This window comes from Triticum urartu, chromosome 7 (assembly GCF_003073215.2).
Source record: "Triticum urartu cultivar G1812 chromosome 7, Tu2.1, whole genome shotgun sequence".
Lineage (NCBI taxonomy): Eukaryota > Viridiplantae > Streptophyta > Magnoliopsida > Poales > Poaceae > Triticum > Triticum urartu.
Genome location: NC_053028.1, coordinates 535,626,391 through 535,645,356, shown reverse-complemented (window position 1 = coordinate 535,645,356; position 18,966 = coordinate 535,626,391). Strand labels below are relative to the sequence as shown.

Sequence of the window (18,966 nt, the reverse complement as noted above, 5' to 3'; positions counted from 1 at the left end):
CTACCAAAGGTCACAACGTAACTGGGTGATTATAAAGGAGATCTACAGGTGTCTCCAAAGGTAAATGTTGGGTTGGCGTATTTTGAGATTAGGATTTGTCACTCCGATTGTCGGAGAGGTATCTCTGGGCCCTCTCGGTAATGCACATCACATAAGCCTTGCAAGCATTGCAACTAATGAGTTGGTTGCGAGATGATGTATTACGAAACGAGTAAAGAGACTTGCCAGTAACGAGATTGAACTAGGTATTGAGATACCGACGATTGAATCTCGGGCAAGTAACATACCGATGACAAAGGGAACAACGTATGTTGTTATGCGGTCTGACCGATAAAGAACTTCGTAGAATATGTGGGAGCCAATATGAGCATCCAGGTTCCGCTATTGGTTATTGACCGAAGACATGTCTCGGTCATGTCTACATTATTCTCGAACCCTTAGGGTCCGCACGCTTAAGGTTTCGATGACAGTTATATTATGAGTTTATGGGTTTTGATGTACCAAAGTTAGTTCAGAGTCCCGGATGTGATCACGGACATAACGAGGAGTCTCGAAATGGTTGAGACATAAAGATTGATATATTGGACGGCTATATTCGGACACCGGAAGTCTTCCGGATGATTTCGGAGAAAACCGGAGTACCGGAGGGTTACCGGAACCCCCCCCGGGAGAAGTAATGGGCCATATGGGCCTTAGTGGAGAGAGAGAAGGGCAGCCAGGGTGGGCCGCGCGCCTCCTCCCCCCTTGGTCCGAATTGGACTAGGAGAGGGGGGCGGCGCCCCCCCTTTCCTTCTCCCTCCCCACTTCGTTTCCCCTCCTAGTAGGAGTCCTACTCCTACTAGGAGGAGGACTCCTCCTTGGGGCGCCAATAGGGCCGGCCGGCCTCCTCCCCTTGCTCCTTTATATACGGGGGCAGGGGGCACCCCTAGACACACAAGTTGATCCACGTGATCGTTTTCTTAGCCGTGTGTGGTGCCCCCTTCCACCATAATCCTCGATAATATTGTAGCGGTGCTTAGGCGAAGCCCTGCGACGGTAGAACATCAAGATCGTCACCACGCCGTCGTGCTGATGGAACTCTTCCCCGACACTTTGCTGGATCGGAGTCCGGGGATCGTCATCGAGCTGAACGTGTGCTAAAACTCGGAGGTGTCGTAGTTTCGGTGCTTGATCGGTCGGGCCGTGAAGACTTACAACTACATCAACTGCGTTGTCATAACGCTTCCGCTGCTATCTACAAGGGTACGTAGATCACACTCTCCCCTCTTGTTGCTATGCATCACCATGATCTTGCGTGTGCGTAGGAATTTTTTTGAATTTACTACGTTCCCCAACAGTGGCATCCGAGCCTAGGTTTTATGTGTTGATGTTATATGCACGAGTAGAACACAAGTGAGTTGTGGGCGATATAAGTCATACTGCTTACCAGCATGTCATACTTTGGTTCGGCGGTATTGTTGGACGAAGCGGCCCGGACCGACATTACGCGTACGCTTACGCGAGACCGGTTCTCCCGACGTGCTTTGCACAAAGGTGGCTAGCGGGTGACAGTTTCTCCAACTTTAGTTGAACCGAGTGTGGCTACGCCCGGTCCTTGTGAAGGTTAAAACAGCACCAACTTGACAAACTATCGTTGTGGTTTTGATGCGTAGGTAAGATTGGTTCTTGCTTAAGCCCGTAGCAGCCACGTAAAACTTGCAACAACAAAGTAGAGGACGTCTAACTTGTTTTTGCAGGGCATGTTGTGATGTGATATGGTCAAGACATGATGCTAAATTTTATTGTATGCGATGATCATGTTTTGTAACCAAGTTATCGGCAACTGGCAGGAGCCATATGGTTGTCGCTTTATTGTATGCAATGCAATTGCGCTGTAATACTTTACTTTATCACTAAGCGGTAGCGATAGTCATGGAAGCATAAGATTGGCGAGACGACAACGATGCTACGATGATGATCAAGGTGTCACGTCGGTGACGATGGTGATCATGAAGTTGCTTCGAAGATGGAGATCACAAGCACAAGATGATGATGGCCATATCATATCACTTATATTGATTGCATGTGATGTTTATCTTTTATGCATCTTATATTGCTTTGTTTGACGGTAGCATTTTAAGGTGATCTCTCATTAATTATCAAGAAGTGTTCTCTCTGAGTATGCACCGTTGCAAAAGTTCTTTGTGCTGAGACACCACGTGATGATCAGGTGTGATAGGCTCTACGTTCAAATACAACGGGTGCAAAACAGTTGCACACGCGGAATACTCAGGTTATACTTGACGAGCCAAGCATATACAGATATGGCCTCGGAACACGAAGATCGAAAGGTCGAGCGTGAATCATATAGTAGATATGATCAACATAGTGATGTTCACCAATGAAACTACTCCATCTCACGTGATGATCGGACATGGTTTAGTTGATTTGGATCACGTAATCACTTAGAGGATTAGAGGGATGTCTATCTAAATGGGAGTTCTTTAGTAATATGATTAATTGAACCTAAATTTATCATGAACTTAGTACCTGATAGTATATTGCTTGTTTATATTTGATTGTAGATAGATGGCCCGTGCTGTTGTTCCGTTGAATTTTAATGCGTTCCTTGAGAAAGCAAAGTTGAAAGATGATGGTAGCAATTACACGGACTGGGTCCGTAACTTGAGGATTATCCTCATTGCTGCATAGAAGAATTACGTCCTGGAAGCACCGCTGGGTGCCAGGCCTGCTGCTGGAGCAACACCAGATGTTATGAACGTCTGGCAGAGCAAAGCTGATGACTACTCGATAGTTCAGTGTGCCATGCTTTACGGCTTAGAATCGGGACTTCAACGACGTTTTGAACGTCATGGAGCATATGAGATGTTCCAGGAGTTGAAGTTAATATTTCAAGCAAATGCCCGGATTGAGAGATATGAAGTCTCCAATAAGTTCTATAGCTGCAAGATGGAGGAGAACAGTTCTGTCAGTGAGCATATACTCAAAATGTCTGGGTATAATAATCACTTGATTCAATTGGGAGTTAATCTTCCAGATGATTGTGTCACTGACAGAATTCTTCAATCACTGCCACCAAGCTACAAGAGCTTCATGATGAACTATAATATGCAAGGGATGAATAAGACTATTCTCGAGCTCTTCGCAATGCTGAAAGCTGCGGAGGTAGAAATCAAGAAGGAGCATCAAGTGTTGATGGTCAACAGGACCACTAGTTTCAAGAAAAAGGGCAAAGGAAAGAAGAAGGGGAACTTCAAAAAGAACAGCAAGCAAGTTGCTACTCAAGAGAAGAAACCCAAACCTGGACCTAAGCCTGAAACTGAGTGCTTCTACTGCAAGCAGACTGGTCACTGGAAGCGGAACTGCCCCAAGTATTTGGCGGATAAGAAGGATGGCAAGGTGAACAAAGGTATATGTGATATACATGTTATTGATGTGTACCTTACTAATGCTCGCAGTAGCACCTGGGTATTTGATACTGGTTCTGTTGCTAACATTTGCAACTCGAAACAGGGACTAGGGATTAAGCGAAGATTGGCTAAGGACGAGGTGACGATGCGCGTGGGAAATGGTTCCAAAGTCGATGTGATCGCGGTCGGCACGCTACCTCTACATCTACCTTCAGGATTAGTATTAGACCTAAATAATTGTTATTTAGTGCCAGCGTTAAGCATGAACATTATATCTGGATCTTGTTTGATGCGAGACGGTTATTCATTTAAATCAGAGAATAATAGTTGTTCTATTTATATGAGTAATATCTTTTATGGTCATGCACCCTTAAATAGTGATCTATTCTTATTAAATCTCGATAGTAGTGACACACATATTCATAATGTTGAAGCCAAAAGATGCAGAGTTGATAATGATAGTGCAACTTATTTGTGGCACTGCCGTTTGGGTCATATCGGTGTAAAGCGCATGAAGAAACTCCATACTGATGGACTTTTGGAACCACTTGATTATGAATCGCTTGGTACTTGCGAACCGTGCCTTATGGGTAAGATGACAAAAACACCGTTTTCCGGTACTATGGAGAGAGCAACAGATTTGTTGGAAATCATACATACAGATGTATGTGGTCCGATGAATGTTGAGGCTCGTGGCGGATATCGTTATTTTCTCACCTTCACAGATGACTTAAGCAGATATGGGTATATCTACTTAATGAAACATAAGTCTGAAACGTTTAAAAAGTTCAAAGAATTTCAGAGTGAAGTTGAAAATCATCGTAACAAGAAAATAAAATTCCTACGGTCTGGTCGTGGAGGAAAATATTTGAGTTACGAGTTTGGTGTACATTTGAAGCAATGCGGAATAGTTTCGCAACTCACGCCACCCGGAACACCACAACGTAATGGTGTGTCCGAACGTCGTAATCGTACTTTACTAGATATGGTGCGATCTATGATGTCTCTTACTGATTTACCGCTATCGTTTTGGGGGTATGCTCTAGAGACGGTCGCATTCACGTTAAATAGGGCACCATCAAAATCCGTTGAGACAACGCCTATGAACTATGGTTTGGCAAGAAACCAAAGTTGTCGTTTCTGAAAGTTTGGGGTTGCGATGCTTATGTGAAAAAGCTTCAACCTGATAAGCTCGAACCCAAATCGGAGAAATGTGTCTTCATAGGATATCCAAAGGAAACTATTGGATACACCTTCTATTACAGATCCGAAGGCAAGACTTTTGTTGCTAATTTCGGAAACTTTCTAGAGAAGGAGTTTCTCTCGAAAGAAGTGAGTGGGAGGAAAGTAGAACTTGACGAGGTAACTGTACCTGCTCCCTTATTGGAAAGTAGTACATCACAGAAACCAGTTTCTGTGACACCTACACCAATTAGTGAGGAAGCTAATGATGATGGTCATGAAACTTCAGAACAAGATATTACTGAACCTCGTAGATCAACCAGAGTAAGATCCGCACCAGAGTGGTACGGTAATCCTGTTCTGCAAGTCATGCTACTAGATCATGATGAACCTACGAACTATGGAGAAGCGATGGTGAGCCCAGATTCCGCAAAATGGCTTGAAGCCATGAAATCTGAGATGGGATCCATGTATGAGAACAAAGTATGGACTTTGGTTGACTTGCCCAATGATAGGCAAGCAATTGAGAATAAATGGATCTTCAAGAAGAAGACTGACGCTGACGGTAATATTACTGTCTACAAAGCTCGACTTGTCGCAAAAGGTTTTCGACAAGTTCAAGGGATTGACTACGATGAGACCTTCTCACCCGTAGCGATGCTTAAGTCTGTCCGAATCATGTTAGCAATTGCCGCATTTTATAATTATGAAATTTGGCAAATGGATGTCAAAACTGCATTCCTGAATGGATTTCTGGAAGAAGAGTTGTATATGATGTCACCGAAAGGTTTTGTCCATCCAAAGGGAGCTAACAAAGTGTGCAAGCTCCAGCGATCCATTTATGGACTGGTGCAAGCTTCTCGGAGTTGGAATAAACGCTTTGATAGTGTGATCAAAGCATTTGGTTTTATACAGACTTTCGGAGAAGGCTGTATTTACAAGAAAGTGAGTGGGAGCTCTGTAGCATTTCTGATATTATATGTAGATGACATATTACTAATCGGAAATGATATAGAATTTCTGAATAGCATAAAGGGATACTTGAATAAGATTTTTTCAACGAAAGACCTCGGTGAAGCTGCTTACATATTGGGCATTAAGATCTATAGAGATAGATCAAGACGCTTAATTGGACATTCACAAAGCACATACCTTGACAAAATTTTGAAGAAGTTTAAAATGGATCAAGCAAAGAAAGGATTCTTGCCTGTGTTACAAGGTGTGAAATTGAGTAAGACTCAATGCCCGACCAGTGCAGAAGATAGAGAGAAAATGAAAGATGTTCCCTATGCTTCAGCCATAGGCTCTATCATGTATGCAATGCTGTGTACCAGACCTGATGTGTGTCTTGCTATAAGTCTAGCAGGGAGGTACCAAAGTAATCCAGGAGTGGATCACTGGACAGCGGTCAAGAACATCCTGAAATACCTGAAAAGGACTAAGGATATGTTTCTCATATATGGAGGTGACAAAGAGCTCATCGTAAATGGTTACGTTGATGCAAGCTTTGACACTGATCCGAACGATTCTAAATCGCAAACCGGATACGTGTTTACATTAAACGGCGGAGCTGTCAGTTGGTGCAGTTCTAAACAAAGCATTGTGGCGGGATCTACATGTGAAGCACAGTACATAGCTGCTTCGGAAGCAGCAAACGAAGGAGTCTGGATGAAGAAGTTCATATCCGATCTAGGTGTCATACCTAGTGTATCGGATCCAATGAAAATCTTTTGTGACAATACTGGTGCAATTGCCTTGGCAAAGGAATCCAGATTTCACAAGAGAACCAAGCACATCAAAAGACGCTTCAATTCCATCCGGGATCTAGTCCAGGTGGGAGACATAGAGATTTGCAAGATACATACGGATCTGAATGTTGCAGACCCGTTGACTAAGCCTCTTCCACGAGCAAAACATGATCAGCACCAAAGCTCCATGGGTGTTAGAATCATTACTGTGTAATCTAGATTATTGACTCTAGTGCAAGTGGGAGACTGGAGGAAATATGCCCTAGAGGCAATAATAATGTTATTATATTATTTCCTTATATCATGATAAATGTTTATTATTCATGCTAAAATTGTATTATCCGGAAACATAATACTTGTGTGATTACATAGACAAACTAAACGTCACTAGTATGCCTCTACTTGACTAGCTCGTTAATCAAAGATGGTTATGTTTCCTAACCATAGACATGTGTTGTCATTTGATTAACGGGATCACATTATTAGGAGAATGATGCGATTGACATGACCCATTCCATTAGCTTAGCACCCGATCGTTTAGTATGTTGCTATTGCTTTCTTCATGACTTATACATGTTCCTATGACTATGAGATTATGCAACTCCCGTTTGCCGGAGGAACACTTTGTGTGCTACCAAAGGTCACAACGTAACTGGGTGATTATAAAGGAGCTCTACAGGTGTCTCCAAAGGTAAATGTTGGTTTGGCGTATTTCGAGATTAGGATCTGTCACTCCGATTGTCGGAGAGGTATCTCTGGGCCCTCTCGGTAATGCACATCACATAAGCCTTGCAAGCATTGCAACTAATGAGTTGGTTGCGAGATGATGTATTACGAAACGAGTAAAGAGACTTGCCGGTAACGAGATTGAACTAGGTATTGAGATACCGACGATCGAATCTCGGGCAAGTAACATACCGATGACAAAGGGAACAACGTATGTTGTTATGCGGTCTGACCGATAAAGATCTTCGTAGAATATGTGGGAGCCAATATGAGCATCCAGGTTACGCTATTGGTTATTGACCGGAGACATATCTCGGTCATGTCTACATTATTCTCGAACCCGTAGGGTCCGCACGCTTAAGGTTTCGATGACAGTTATATTATGAGTTTATGAGTTTTGATGTACCAAAGTTAGTTCAGAGTCCCGGATGTGATCACGGACATAACGAGGAGTCTCGAAATGGTTGAGACATAAAGATTGATATATTGGACGGCTATATTCGGACACCGGAAGTCTTCCGGATGATTTCGGAGAAAACCGGAGTACCGGAGGGTTACCGGAACCCCCCCGGGAGAAGTAATGGGCCATATGGGCCTTAGTGGAGAGAGAGAAGGGCAGCCAGGGTGGGCCGCGCGCCTCCTCCCCCCTTGGTCCGAATTGGACTAGGAGAGGGGGGCGGCGCCCCCCCTTTCCTTCTCCCTCCCCACTTCGTTTCCCCTCCTAGTAGGAGTCCTACTCCTACTAGGAGGAGGACTCCTCCTTGGGGCGCCAATAGGGCCGGCCGGCCTCCTCCCCTTGCTCCTTTATATACGGGGGCAGGGGGCACCCCTAGACACACAAGTTGATCCACGTGATCGTTTTCTTAGCCGTGTGTGGTGCCCCCTTCCACCATAATCCTCGATAATATTGTAGCGGTGCTTAGGCGAAGCCCTGCGACGGTAGAACATCAAGATCGTCACCACGCCGTCGTGCTGATGGAACTCTTCCCCGACACTTTGCTGGATCGGAGTCCGGGGATCGTCATCGAGCTGAACGTGTGCTAAAATTCGGAGGTGCCGTAGTTTCGGTGCTTGATCGGTCGGGCCGTGAAGACATACGACTACATCAACTGCGTTGTCATAACGCTTCCGCTGCGATCTACAAGGGTACGTAGATCACACTCTCCCCTCTCGTTGCTATGCATCACCATGATCTTGTGTGTGCGTAGGAAATTTTTTGAATTTACTATGTTCCCCAACACGCCGGGCCCTGAAGGATATCGCCGCCCGCAAACGTGGGCGCGAGGACGAGGATGGTGTCGTCGTCCTCGATAGCGACGAGGACGACGCCCCCGGACCGTCCAACCCGCCGCGCCAACCGGGGAAGGGATGCAGCAGGGACGGCGGAGGCGTAGGCGGGGGCGGCGACGACGACGACGACGACGGTGACTATACGCGGTTCTACAGCCTCCTCGGCATGTAGAACCGCGTGGGCGGGCGGCGAGGGAGACGGCGGGGTAGCCCGCAGTAGTTTTTTTTTCTTTTTTTGTAAAATATGTTTAAATTTGAATTCGCCCGTGTTTGCATTGTGTTTGCGCCGAATTTGAACATTTTAAAAACCCGTGGGGGGCCGTGACTGAAGGGGCATCACGCCCTCAGTGCGCGGTTTAGCGCTGGTGCGCCTCCAGGGGGCGATTTTTTGCCCCTCTTGGAGGGCCAACGGCTGGAGATGCCCTTACAAACGGCCATATACTTTTTGGGCTGAGACGTATTAACCTTCATGGCAAACTCATTTTTAATACGTAGCATAATGTTTGAGTGTCGTTCTGAAGTTATCCATTGAGGGAAAAGTGTCGCTCACGACCATCTTTGGATTATCCCTATCAAAGGAAGTGAACTGCTCCTCGGATGCGCGATGATCGACGGGTAAGGCTTCACCATCAGTGTCAATGGCATCAACGACCGAGATATTAGCATCAACATGAGCGGTGTTAGCATCATTAGCAGCCTGGCACGCGCTCTCATCCTCCTTAAGACCAAGCAAAATTATACTCTACATCGTGTCCTCGACATGAACATCAAAATCATCTGTTTCTTCCTCTATCACAAGAGTTGACCAATCCACCCCGCCAAAGGTGGCCCGAAGAACTACCTGTCTGTTTTTTTTGAACAAAGGAAAGGTTACCAACAGGTGCCAATTCATTCAGCTCAAAGTCATAGTACATGAAGAGTTACAAGATTTGCCAAGAAATAGGAAAGAAAGAGCAGCAGAATCTGAGAAGCTAGAGGTGAATAGAAGTCCTTGAAGGCAACAAGGGAGCAAGAATCCCCATTGATGAACAACATGACCAAAATGGCAAGGCAGCCAGAGGAGAAAAGTAGATGTTCTACTAATCTGACAGAGACTGAGGAAACGAAGCAGTAATCTGGTCCAGATAGAGATTAAAAAGCAGCATGAGCCTCCTATCTTCGTTTGTCTGCACCATCAACAATGCCATGTAGCTGTACTAACATGACCAGACTCCCTTTGCTTCAAACAAGCCCTGAAATAGAGTATTTGACAAAAAACTACCACATTAGGAGTTCCCGTCCCACGAAACTACCACATTCAAAAAAGTGACTGATAACTACCAAATTTTTTTAATTTTGTGACAAAAAACTACCATCTTTGAAAAATGACCCATTTAGATGATTTAAACGTGATTATGACAAATGGGACCCACCCATCAGGGCTGACGTGGCGGCCCAGTCAACTCCGTTTGTTTTGACCATCAAGTTGACCGTTATGACAGGTGGGGCCCACATGTCATCATCAACCTTCCTCCTCCCGTGTCTCTCTCGGGCATTTCAACAAACACCTTCTGTGCATCTAAGGGAAGGAGGCGACGGCAAGGGGAAGAGCGACCTCCAGCACGACGCTCACCACAACCAACTGCACGCCCGCCCCCTTCCAACTCGAGGTTGTGGTCACAACCGCCACGCACGCGGGAGATGAGCGGCTGCGCCGCCACCGCCGTCGCCGTCTCCGACGCGACGATGACGACCAGGAAGACCAGGAGGAAGAGGAGTGTGGCAAGGAAGACGAACAGCACGACGCCCTGCACGAATGACTCCAGGCCGCCGGTGACAGAGTGACTCCGGCTGTACCTGTACCAGGAGGTGAGATAATACGCCGGGACGGCCGTGGACGCGGGCTCCGCGGCGGCGACCAGCGCGCCGCCGGGGCATGCCGCGGACGAGCTCGCAGAGCGAGCGCGACCGGTCGCCGCGGAGCGTGGCGCAGGCGGCCTGCGTCACGAGCTTGCTGGCGACTACGCTAGGTGGAGGACGAGTAGCACCGCTGGGTGCAGCCACGCCCGCGTACACCTCGACGACACTGCTCCAGAGCACCCGCAGCACCAAGTCGGCCGGCGACGTGGACCCTACGCTCGTGCTCAGCTCCACCGACGCAGGATGTGCCTGGCTTCCTCACCTCCTCCTCCAAATCGACATAGGAGCAGCTGGATGAGCATGCTCGCGTCCGTCGTCGGGCCGAAGCTCACCTACTCTCCTCCGATGCACATAAGATGTTTGTTGAAATGCCAGAGAGAAAGAGGAGGAAGAAGAAGGTTGATGTGGGCCCCACTATCATAACGGTTAACCTGACGGTCAAAACAAACGTAGTTGACTTTGCCGCCACGTCAGCCTTGACGGACGGGTCCTGCCTGTCATAAACATGTTCAAATCGTCTAAACGGGTCATTTTTCAAAAATGGTAGTTTTTTGTCACAAAATTAGAAAATTTAGGTAGTTATCAGTCACTTTTTTGAATGTGGTAGTTCCGTGGGACGGAAACCTTTAATGTGGTAGTTTTTTGTCAAATACTCTTCTGAAATAAGTTGATGCAAGAAGAGAACAGAGCCTGTAATCCTGCCTAACCCAAACATTCTGATCAAAGCCTGTAAAAACACAAAAGAGGTCCTTTGCATCTCCAGTAGTCCAAATCCATCATAGCTTTTGAGGCCCCTGCAGGCTGCAGCTGAAAAACTTAAAGCGCAAACACATCAGAGCAGCTTGAATAGGAAAAAAGCATGAACCAAAATAGAAAGAACTAATAGCAGTACATCACCGTTAGCCATACAAGGCAAGGGAAAAATATCAATGTCGCAAATAAAGGGTTCTCACGTGTGACGCAGAATTAATATTAGCATAAACAAGGAGTAACTGGATTAGCTGCATACTGGCCGTGCTCCTTGTGCAGGCAGACGGCCGCCGGAGCGCCTAACTAAGTCGTGTTGTTCATCCCACAATCGATCATCGTTTGACCAAATACAACATGCATCATGTCCACTGAATGCTAGTAGTTGGATATGATTTACCTGAGGGCTTGTTCAGCATCGCAATGTCGTCCAGGCAGGGCCAATAACGTTGGTCTTCCACCCCGCAAAGAAAAGAAAAAACGTTGGTCTTCCTTGTCATTTATTTTTAGTTTTTTGAGCATCATTTTTTTCTTGGCAAACATAACGCTGATTGTGGGATATCCTCTTTAGTTGCCGGCCTGTTGGGCTATAAGAAAGCCCAGACTATGGGGCTCCCGATCTGTCCGCGGGCTCAGGTTTCGGTTGCTATTTCTCGAAAAGTAAAAGTTTTGGTTGCTCCTGTGCATACTTTTAGTACCACATCGCTTAAGGAAAGGAAAGGTGAGCTGCTTATATACCGGCCTAAGGACATGGTTGACATTTGTCTACCGGCATTCTTGATTCGGCCGTTGCCTTGGGTCGTCTCATTACATGCCTGCTACCACTTCGATATGGAGTGTGCGCATTTTTTATTTGCCCAAACAGATCCATAAAATAAGTATATTTGCAAAATATGCCTTTTTACAGGTTGGTTTCTACAGGATCTGCTCGGGCACCACCACGACGACTCGTAAACAGATAAACTATAAATCTTGCATTTGACATAGGATTTCACAAACAAATTCAAATTCAAACGACATAAATAGTTTTACACGCAAAATAGAAGCCAAGTTCATTACGGCTAACGCAAAAGAGAGCCCTGCAAAAGGCTTGCGCCCATGTCCGGCATCATCTTGATCGATCTTCACTCCGCACCATCGAGTCCATCTTGAAGTTCATCGGGGCTACCGAATTCACCTCCGGCGCTTGTTCCAACTCACGCATCGAAATCATCCATATTGCCACCATATGAAGCGGAGAAAACATCACCAGAACTATAGCACGGACCGGCCGACGCCACCATTCTTGTTTTCAAGATTTCTCTCCTTGCCATATCATGCCATGTTTTGGTGAGGTCATCCATGTCATTGCGGTTCATTGACATGATCTTGTTCTCTTCAGCGAGCAACATGGACATGGATTTGTTTTCAGCGGCGCGTGCTCTTCTCTCCTCGATGGCAGCTTTGCGCAGCCCCTTTTCTTTAAGCAACTGCCACTTTTCTTGCTTCTCATTCGCCTTCTTCTCGGCCAACTCTTTCTTGATCTCCAACGACTTCAACAACATCGACTCATTGGATTGCACCATGGCATCAATCTTCTCCCTCAAGCTCGATGCTTCTTGCTCTCTCTTCATCTTCTCCTTGGTATTCTTGTCGCCATCGGGTTTGTGCAAATTTCTTGGGCCATCATCATCCTCATCTTCATCCATGTTTGTAAGTGAGCCTGTCTTTGGTGGGGATTCTTTGTCGATCAATTTCCACTTCTCGCACTTTTGGAGCAACTCCCAACAATGCTCTAGTTTGAAAATTTTGCCTTCCGAAGCTTCCATGTCCTTGTATCTATGTTGAGCAATCTTGTCCTACACAATGTGAACAAAGTGATCTAATCATTTTCCATGATGCAATATGATGATGCACAATTTGAATAAAGGCAAAACAAACTCACATAGTCGGACTCCACGGTGCCACTTGGAGGTGCATTGCGTACTTGCTCCAAGCAAGCTGCCCAACGGCTGCACATAGGCTTGATATTCTTCCAACGTCCTTGAAGCGACCGAAATGTGCGTGGAGTCCTGTTGGGATGCTTTGCCATAATGCGGAAGTATTGATCTTCGATTATTTGCCAATATCTCTAGGATGTTTGAGAAGTACCCGTGCATGCATCAAGAGACACCACACTCCATGCTTGAATCAAAGCTTGATCTTCTAAAATCGTGTAGTTCTTCGATCTTATGCTTTTTCCAGATTTTGCTTGCGATTGCTCAAACGCTTCCGCTTCGATCTCCTCCAATTCGTCCGCACAACCATGATCATCCATGCCGCCCTCTGTTTCATTATAGTCGAATGGTTCGAAAGGGGCTTGATCAATATCAACCGCGTTCATGTCCAACAAGTTCACAAACTCGGTTGTTGCATTATTCGAACCACCGCTATAGCGAACGATAACAAGTCACGTGCTATCGAGAATAATGGCAAAAAATGAAAGGGAATCGCCAAGACCGAAGACGCATACTTTCCGGCCATTTTGTCGAACACCTCGCTCGCGGGGGGAGTGACACCGTTGTACGGCATCGCCGGAGCACCTCCTTGCGGGGGGATGGAGCGAGAGGTTGAAGAAGGTGGCTTCTTTGAAGCCGGAACCTTCCTCCGCTTTACGCCCGCGACTTGCCGACCTTCTCCGTCGCCGGCCGGGATCGCGCTGCCGCGTTGGTGCCCGGAGCGCGGGCCATCGCGGCGGGGGAAGCCGGATTCCCGCCCTGCACGACCATGTTGCCCTGCCGCTTGCGGACAGGCGCGGCGTGGTCTTGGGAGACGACGGTGGGGCCAACATGGTCGGCGACGAGATCCGCCCGAGGGGAAGGGGCGTGCGCGCCCTCGACGGTGACGGGGGACAACATGGGGTCATCCATGGTGGCGAGGGACGGCCGGGCAGGAGCAGCCGGAGCTTGCGGAGGAGGGGCAGTGGTGGCAGAGGGTGCGGGGAGCAGGAAAGGGCGCGCGGAAATGTCCCTCCCGCCAAATCTCACGCGGGATAGGGGTTGAACTCGGGTCGGCCTCCCAACCCATGAAGATAAAAGTTGGGGAAGAAGATTTGTCGCGCCCCGCAAAAAAAATTACGGGCCGGGACGGGACGCGAGGTTTGATCGTGCAGATTTTTTGGCCCCGACCCGCAATTTGACTGTTATTTTATGGGTCGGGGCGTTTTGCGAGGTCTGCTAGAGTTGCTCTAATGGCCATCTTTCTCCGCGGCGGTGGTGCGTGGCCACGAGTGGTGGGGCTAGGGCACGGTGGTGCGGCAGGGCATGGCATCAAGGCTGCGCGTGTGAAGTTTCATGCGGTTGCAGCCCACCAAAATTATACGGGAACGCCTTCTTCCCGTAAACTAAACTTGCAGAACGGAGGAGGTGATTTTTACATCCCATAACTTTTTTGAGATTTATGAGAGCTGTTAAGAGGCTTTTTTTCCCCAACTTCTCGTAAAAGAAGTTGTTCTTTCAGGGATACGTAAGCTATTGGAGTTGCTCTAAGATGAACATACGATCAGGGCGATCTTTTCTTTCTCTCTGTAGAAATCGGGTATAGTATACGCTGTAGGTGTGCATCTTCCTCCTTTTCCCGCACTATACTAATCACCTCTCACAATCTAGTCCACAGTTCATGTTTATCAAGAACTAACAATCACCTTTGTGGTGACAATCAAACTGCAAGCAACTTGATAACGCTAGGTCAATCACCGCATATGCATGCGGTGGTTGCTTTTTATTTTTGTTCGTCGAGCGGAAGAGGCTGCCCTTTTATTACATCATCACACACAGACCATTGCTACTACACAAGGTTTGTTTTATTACAATCACACAGACCATTGCTAACATAAGGTTTGCCTCCTCGCGACACAATTTGAGCCTGCTCGTCTTCAGTGGAGTTCCTTGAGGAAGTCCGCATGATCCACCAGAACCTGCAACCGGAGGAATAACATTAGTCACATACTGATATTGTGGCCAAGGATAATTGGTTAGCAATCACTACATCAGTTTGTAATCAATCATGCGTGCAAGCCAGTTCACATACTACCTTTAAGGAATCATGTTCAGTATTGACAACCATGCTGCAGCGAATTTTAAGGTGAAGTTCCATCTCACTTTATTAATTTGCTTTGTGACGCTTAGGATGCTTTCTGCTAATTAAGTGGGTGACGCCTCAAATCTACTACTACCTCCGTCCCCTAATATAAGAGGGTTCTTCACACTAGTGTAGTTAGTGTCAAGAACGCTCTTATATTATGGGATGGAGGGAGTAAAGTTTATCTTCCATTATCTAGACAATGGATGACGGTGAGAGACACAACTAGAGGAAATACAGCTCGGACTATCAATATAAACCAACTTAAGATGATGCTGTTTTCCAAGTTTCTATTTTACAGAGTAACAGCTTGGCCTTGAAGGTGCCAATAAATTAGTAGACTTTGAAACTATGTACTCCCTCCGTCTCTGAAAAGAAGGCCTATAAATTTTTTTCCCTGAAGTCAAGCGGTGCAAAGTCTGACCAAGTTCGTAGTTAAAACTATGAAGAACCACAGTCCACAGTACCAAGTTAATACTCAGTATATTTATTAGATACACAGTAAAATGTATTTGCATAGTATATATTTATTAAGAATCGTAGTTGTTGATAGTTTTTCTTAGAAACATGGTCAGACAATGTACGTTTTGGCTTCAGACGAAATTTCAAATTTATAGGCCTTCTTCTCAGAGACGGGCGGAATATGTACTAACTGGCAATAATTACGTTGACTACAGTACGCTCTTCAGATTTTATAAACCAAGCATTGACTACAGCAAGCTCATCTTGCATTCATCATTAACTGTTAATGACCCCTTCGATTCAAATAAAGCAGTGTTATGCATAAGACATCCAGAAAACATACCACTTTCCAGCCATCTGGGTCAAGGAAAGAGGTGATTTTGGTGTTCAGCCCTGGCAGTGGCCCTGGCTGCCTTAGAATCTTCCCACCTAGTTCTTTGGTAACCAGCTCAACTGCTTCGGCGCTCTTGTACACATCGTCAGTGCCAATAGCAACCTGCAGTTAGGCAACACAAGCATTAAGAAATGCCAAAACTTAAAAGAGGAAATAAGCGCAGAAGAAAACTTGTCAATACCTGAGCATATGCATTGCCCTTGTTATATTCCGTGACACCATAGTTGTATGTCAACTCCAGAACAGTGGTCTTGTCCTCCTCAGCATAGCCCATCATGGCAATAGTGTACTGCACAAATCATAAACATGCTCAGTATATCAAAATTTAGAGGACAAATGGCACGAAAAGACAATTGTCATGTGATGTACCTTATACTGAGGCACATCCTTCTTCCTCAGAAGCTTCATCCCAAGGGCCTGCATAAAAGTCAAATGTTAGAATATCCCACATATAACTATTGTTCTAGAGAATATACAGAAAGGATATTGTCTCCAACATTTCAAACAACCTCCCATTTTACAATACAATACCTTCTCGTAGAACATGATAGCCCGATCAAGGTCACCAACACGAAGCATAACTTGACAGAGAGGCTCAGGCGTCGGACCCCTCTGGATAAGCTCAAACATGTAACCATCTGGGTCTTGTGCAAAGGCAATCACAGTGGACCCTCCCTTGACAGGACCAGGTTCACGAGTGATCTTACAACAATCAGATGATTTAATTGTCTCAGACAGCTTGTACACCTGCATTGCATCCACGACATCAAACAAGCCCAAGGGTCTGTAACATGAAGGGTAAGATGTTGCAGGTAAACGATACATACATCCTCATTTGCGATGGCAAAATGTCCAAAGCCCGCTCCAATGTCATACTTGTCAACACCATAATCTATCAAACGAGAAAGAGCATATTAGCACAACAGAAGGTGGAAAAGAATGACACTATAGTCCCACAAAATAGTTTATCGGTTCATACTCCCTCCATCCCAAAATTCTTGTCTTAGATTTGTCTAAATACAGATGTATCAAGTCACATTTTAGTATTAGATACATCCATATCTAGACGAATCTAAGACAAGAATTTTGGGACGGAGGGAGTATTTAGAGAGAATAATATGACCCCATTAGTTTGCCAATCTTCCCACTGAGGTGTATACACACGTTGCCCAAACATTAACAAGAATATCAAACTGGTTGCATTAGAAACAATTGTGAGTGGACCGATGAACATACTGTAAGTCAGCTCAAGTGCAAAATTAGTATCCTCAGGTCCATATCCAAGAAACGCATTGGTGTACTTCTCTTCTGGGACATCTCTTTTCCTCAGCAGCTTCATCCCAAAGCATTCTGTGTAACACCTATGAGAATTAAATCACTGGCATTAGCACAAACATACTAGTAATCATGTTGCAAATATCACCATCTAACAAACTCCAAAAGTATGGCTAACATACTTAATTGTGCGGTCGAGATCTCCCACACGGTAAACAGCATGCAGCATCCTCTTTTTGTCCTGCTTAGGCCATTCCAACACTGCCTCAGCAGACTTTCCAGCTTCGCTACCGGTAGCCATCCCTGCTGTCACCTGTAAGAGTTGTTATGCATTCAATTATTAGAGCAAGGAAAGAGGTAAGAGCATCTCTGGCAGCTTGTGTGTATATCTATATAGACAATGGTCCAAAAAGATTCCCTTTCAAAATTTTCTAGTTTTCCTGCAGATTGCCTATATCCTATCTCCTAGATCATATAAAACCACAAAAAGATAAAATAGGAACAGCACTCCTCTATCTAAATTATCCTAACTATATAAATAAGTAACAGCAGCACCACTGGATAAATTAGTAGCAGCAACTAGCAGCAGCAGATAAGTAGCAGCTCCAGCCCCCAAATCCCTGCGCCACGGCGGCAGGATCCCAACCCCTCCATGAACACCTCCCCGCAGCCCAGTCGCTACCACGGCAGCGAGAGGTTCTGCTAAATCAAAGTAAAAAAAACTCCAACAAACCTCACACATAGTTGGATTGGATTGGGGGTGGTTCTAAAAAAAATTGGATCGGGGGATTTCCCCCCATGATTCTACTCTATTTGCCAAAAATCCTGCCCAGCCGCAGTGCTTGAAACAAATCAAATTATATACAGATACGAATCCCAAGAAGAAAAGAAGGAGGCCATCTAACTTGTACTACTCCAGAAACCTAAGAAATCTAAGCAGGCAGAAAAGAACGGGGAACCGGAAAACTGTGCACCGGCGCGTATAGGAAGCAAGCGGGGGGCGGGAATGAAGGAGATGGATTTGGGGATGCTCACCCTCGAAATACGATCGGGTAGAGATCCGTCCCACGCTGATGAGGAGCTCAGTCTAGAGGCTTCCCAGGAGAAGAGAGGGGGGCACCGACGGTAGTACTCACGAGTATGATGGAGTTTCTTTATATTTTATAGACAGAATTGTAATAATTGAGTTGATGGCGACGTGCTGCCTCACGGGCTGTAAAAGCGCGCCCCTCCCAAAGCTGGTCAGATTTTTTTAGTCTAAACACTCTTACTTTATTAATTAATAATGTTCATCGGAATACAAATCAAGTCTGGGGTCTAACAGTCACACATGGCGCTCCGGATCCAGACAAAAACGTGTTTAGCGAGGCTATGTGCCTTAACATTTGAATCTCTTCTTTCAAAGATGAAAGAACATTGCTGGAAACTTGACGCTCTTGCGTTAGTTTCCTTGATGACCGTAGCATATGAACCATCTGTCCGACGACTTTGAATATTTCGAACCATAGTTTGACAATCAGATACAACGAGAATCCTCTCCAGGTGCAAGTCCGTTGCTAGTGCCAGAGCCTCACGGCATGCGAGGGCCTCCAAAGTGGCTGGCTCAGCTATTCCACTATATTTCATGCAGGATGCCTCTAGGAAAACTCCATCTGACGACCTGCATATAGCACTGATGGATCCCTCGCCTTGATTCCTTGAGACCGCTCCATTTACCTGTATGTTGGCCACCCCC

The 18,966-nt window shown here is 45.9% G+C and overlaps 1 protein-coding gene across 1 annotated transcript; it reads right to left on the bottom strand.

Moving 5' to 3' along the window:
- Nucleotides 1–14,693: 14,693 nt before the first annotated feature.
- On the bottom strand, nt 14,694–18,419 carry LOC125521205 (lactoylglutathione lyase-like). Its single transcript, XM_048686264.1, has 9 exons — nt 18,267–18,419; nt 17,414–17,544; nt 17,193–17,317; nt 16,784–16,848; nt 16,488–16,703; nt 16,326–16,373; nt 16,138–16,245; nt 15,906–16,058; nt 14,694–14,936 (listed from the first exon to the last, which is right to left on the bottom strand). Exons 2-9 carry the CDS (start codon nt 17,530–17,532, stop codon nt 14,895–14,897), a joined length of 876 nt encoding a protein of 291 aa, XP_048542221.1. The 5' UTR covers nt 17,533–17,544; nt 18,267–18,419; the 3' UTR covers nt 14,694–14,894.
- Between the last annotated feature and the right edge of the window lie 547 nt (nt 18,420–18,966).

Bases quoted from the DNA above. Each gene is read 5' to 3' on its own strand.
- LOC125521205 (XM_048686264.1), bottom strand. From the start codon at position 17,532: ATGGCTACCGGTAGCGAAGCTGGAAAGTCTGCTGAGGCAGTGTTGGAA. The intron at 16,849-17,192 runs GTATGTTCATCG...CTCGTTTGATAG, and splicing joins TGCACTTGAGCTGACTTACA to ATTATGGTGTTGACAAGTAT. The intron at 16,374-16,487 runs GTATTGTATTGT...ACTTTTATGCAG, and splicing joins CTATCATGTTCTACGAGAAG to GCCCTTGGGATGAAGCTTCT.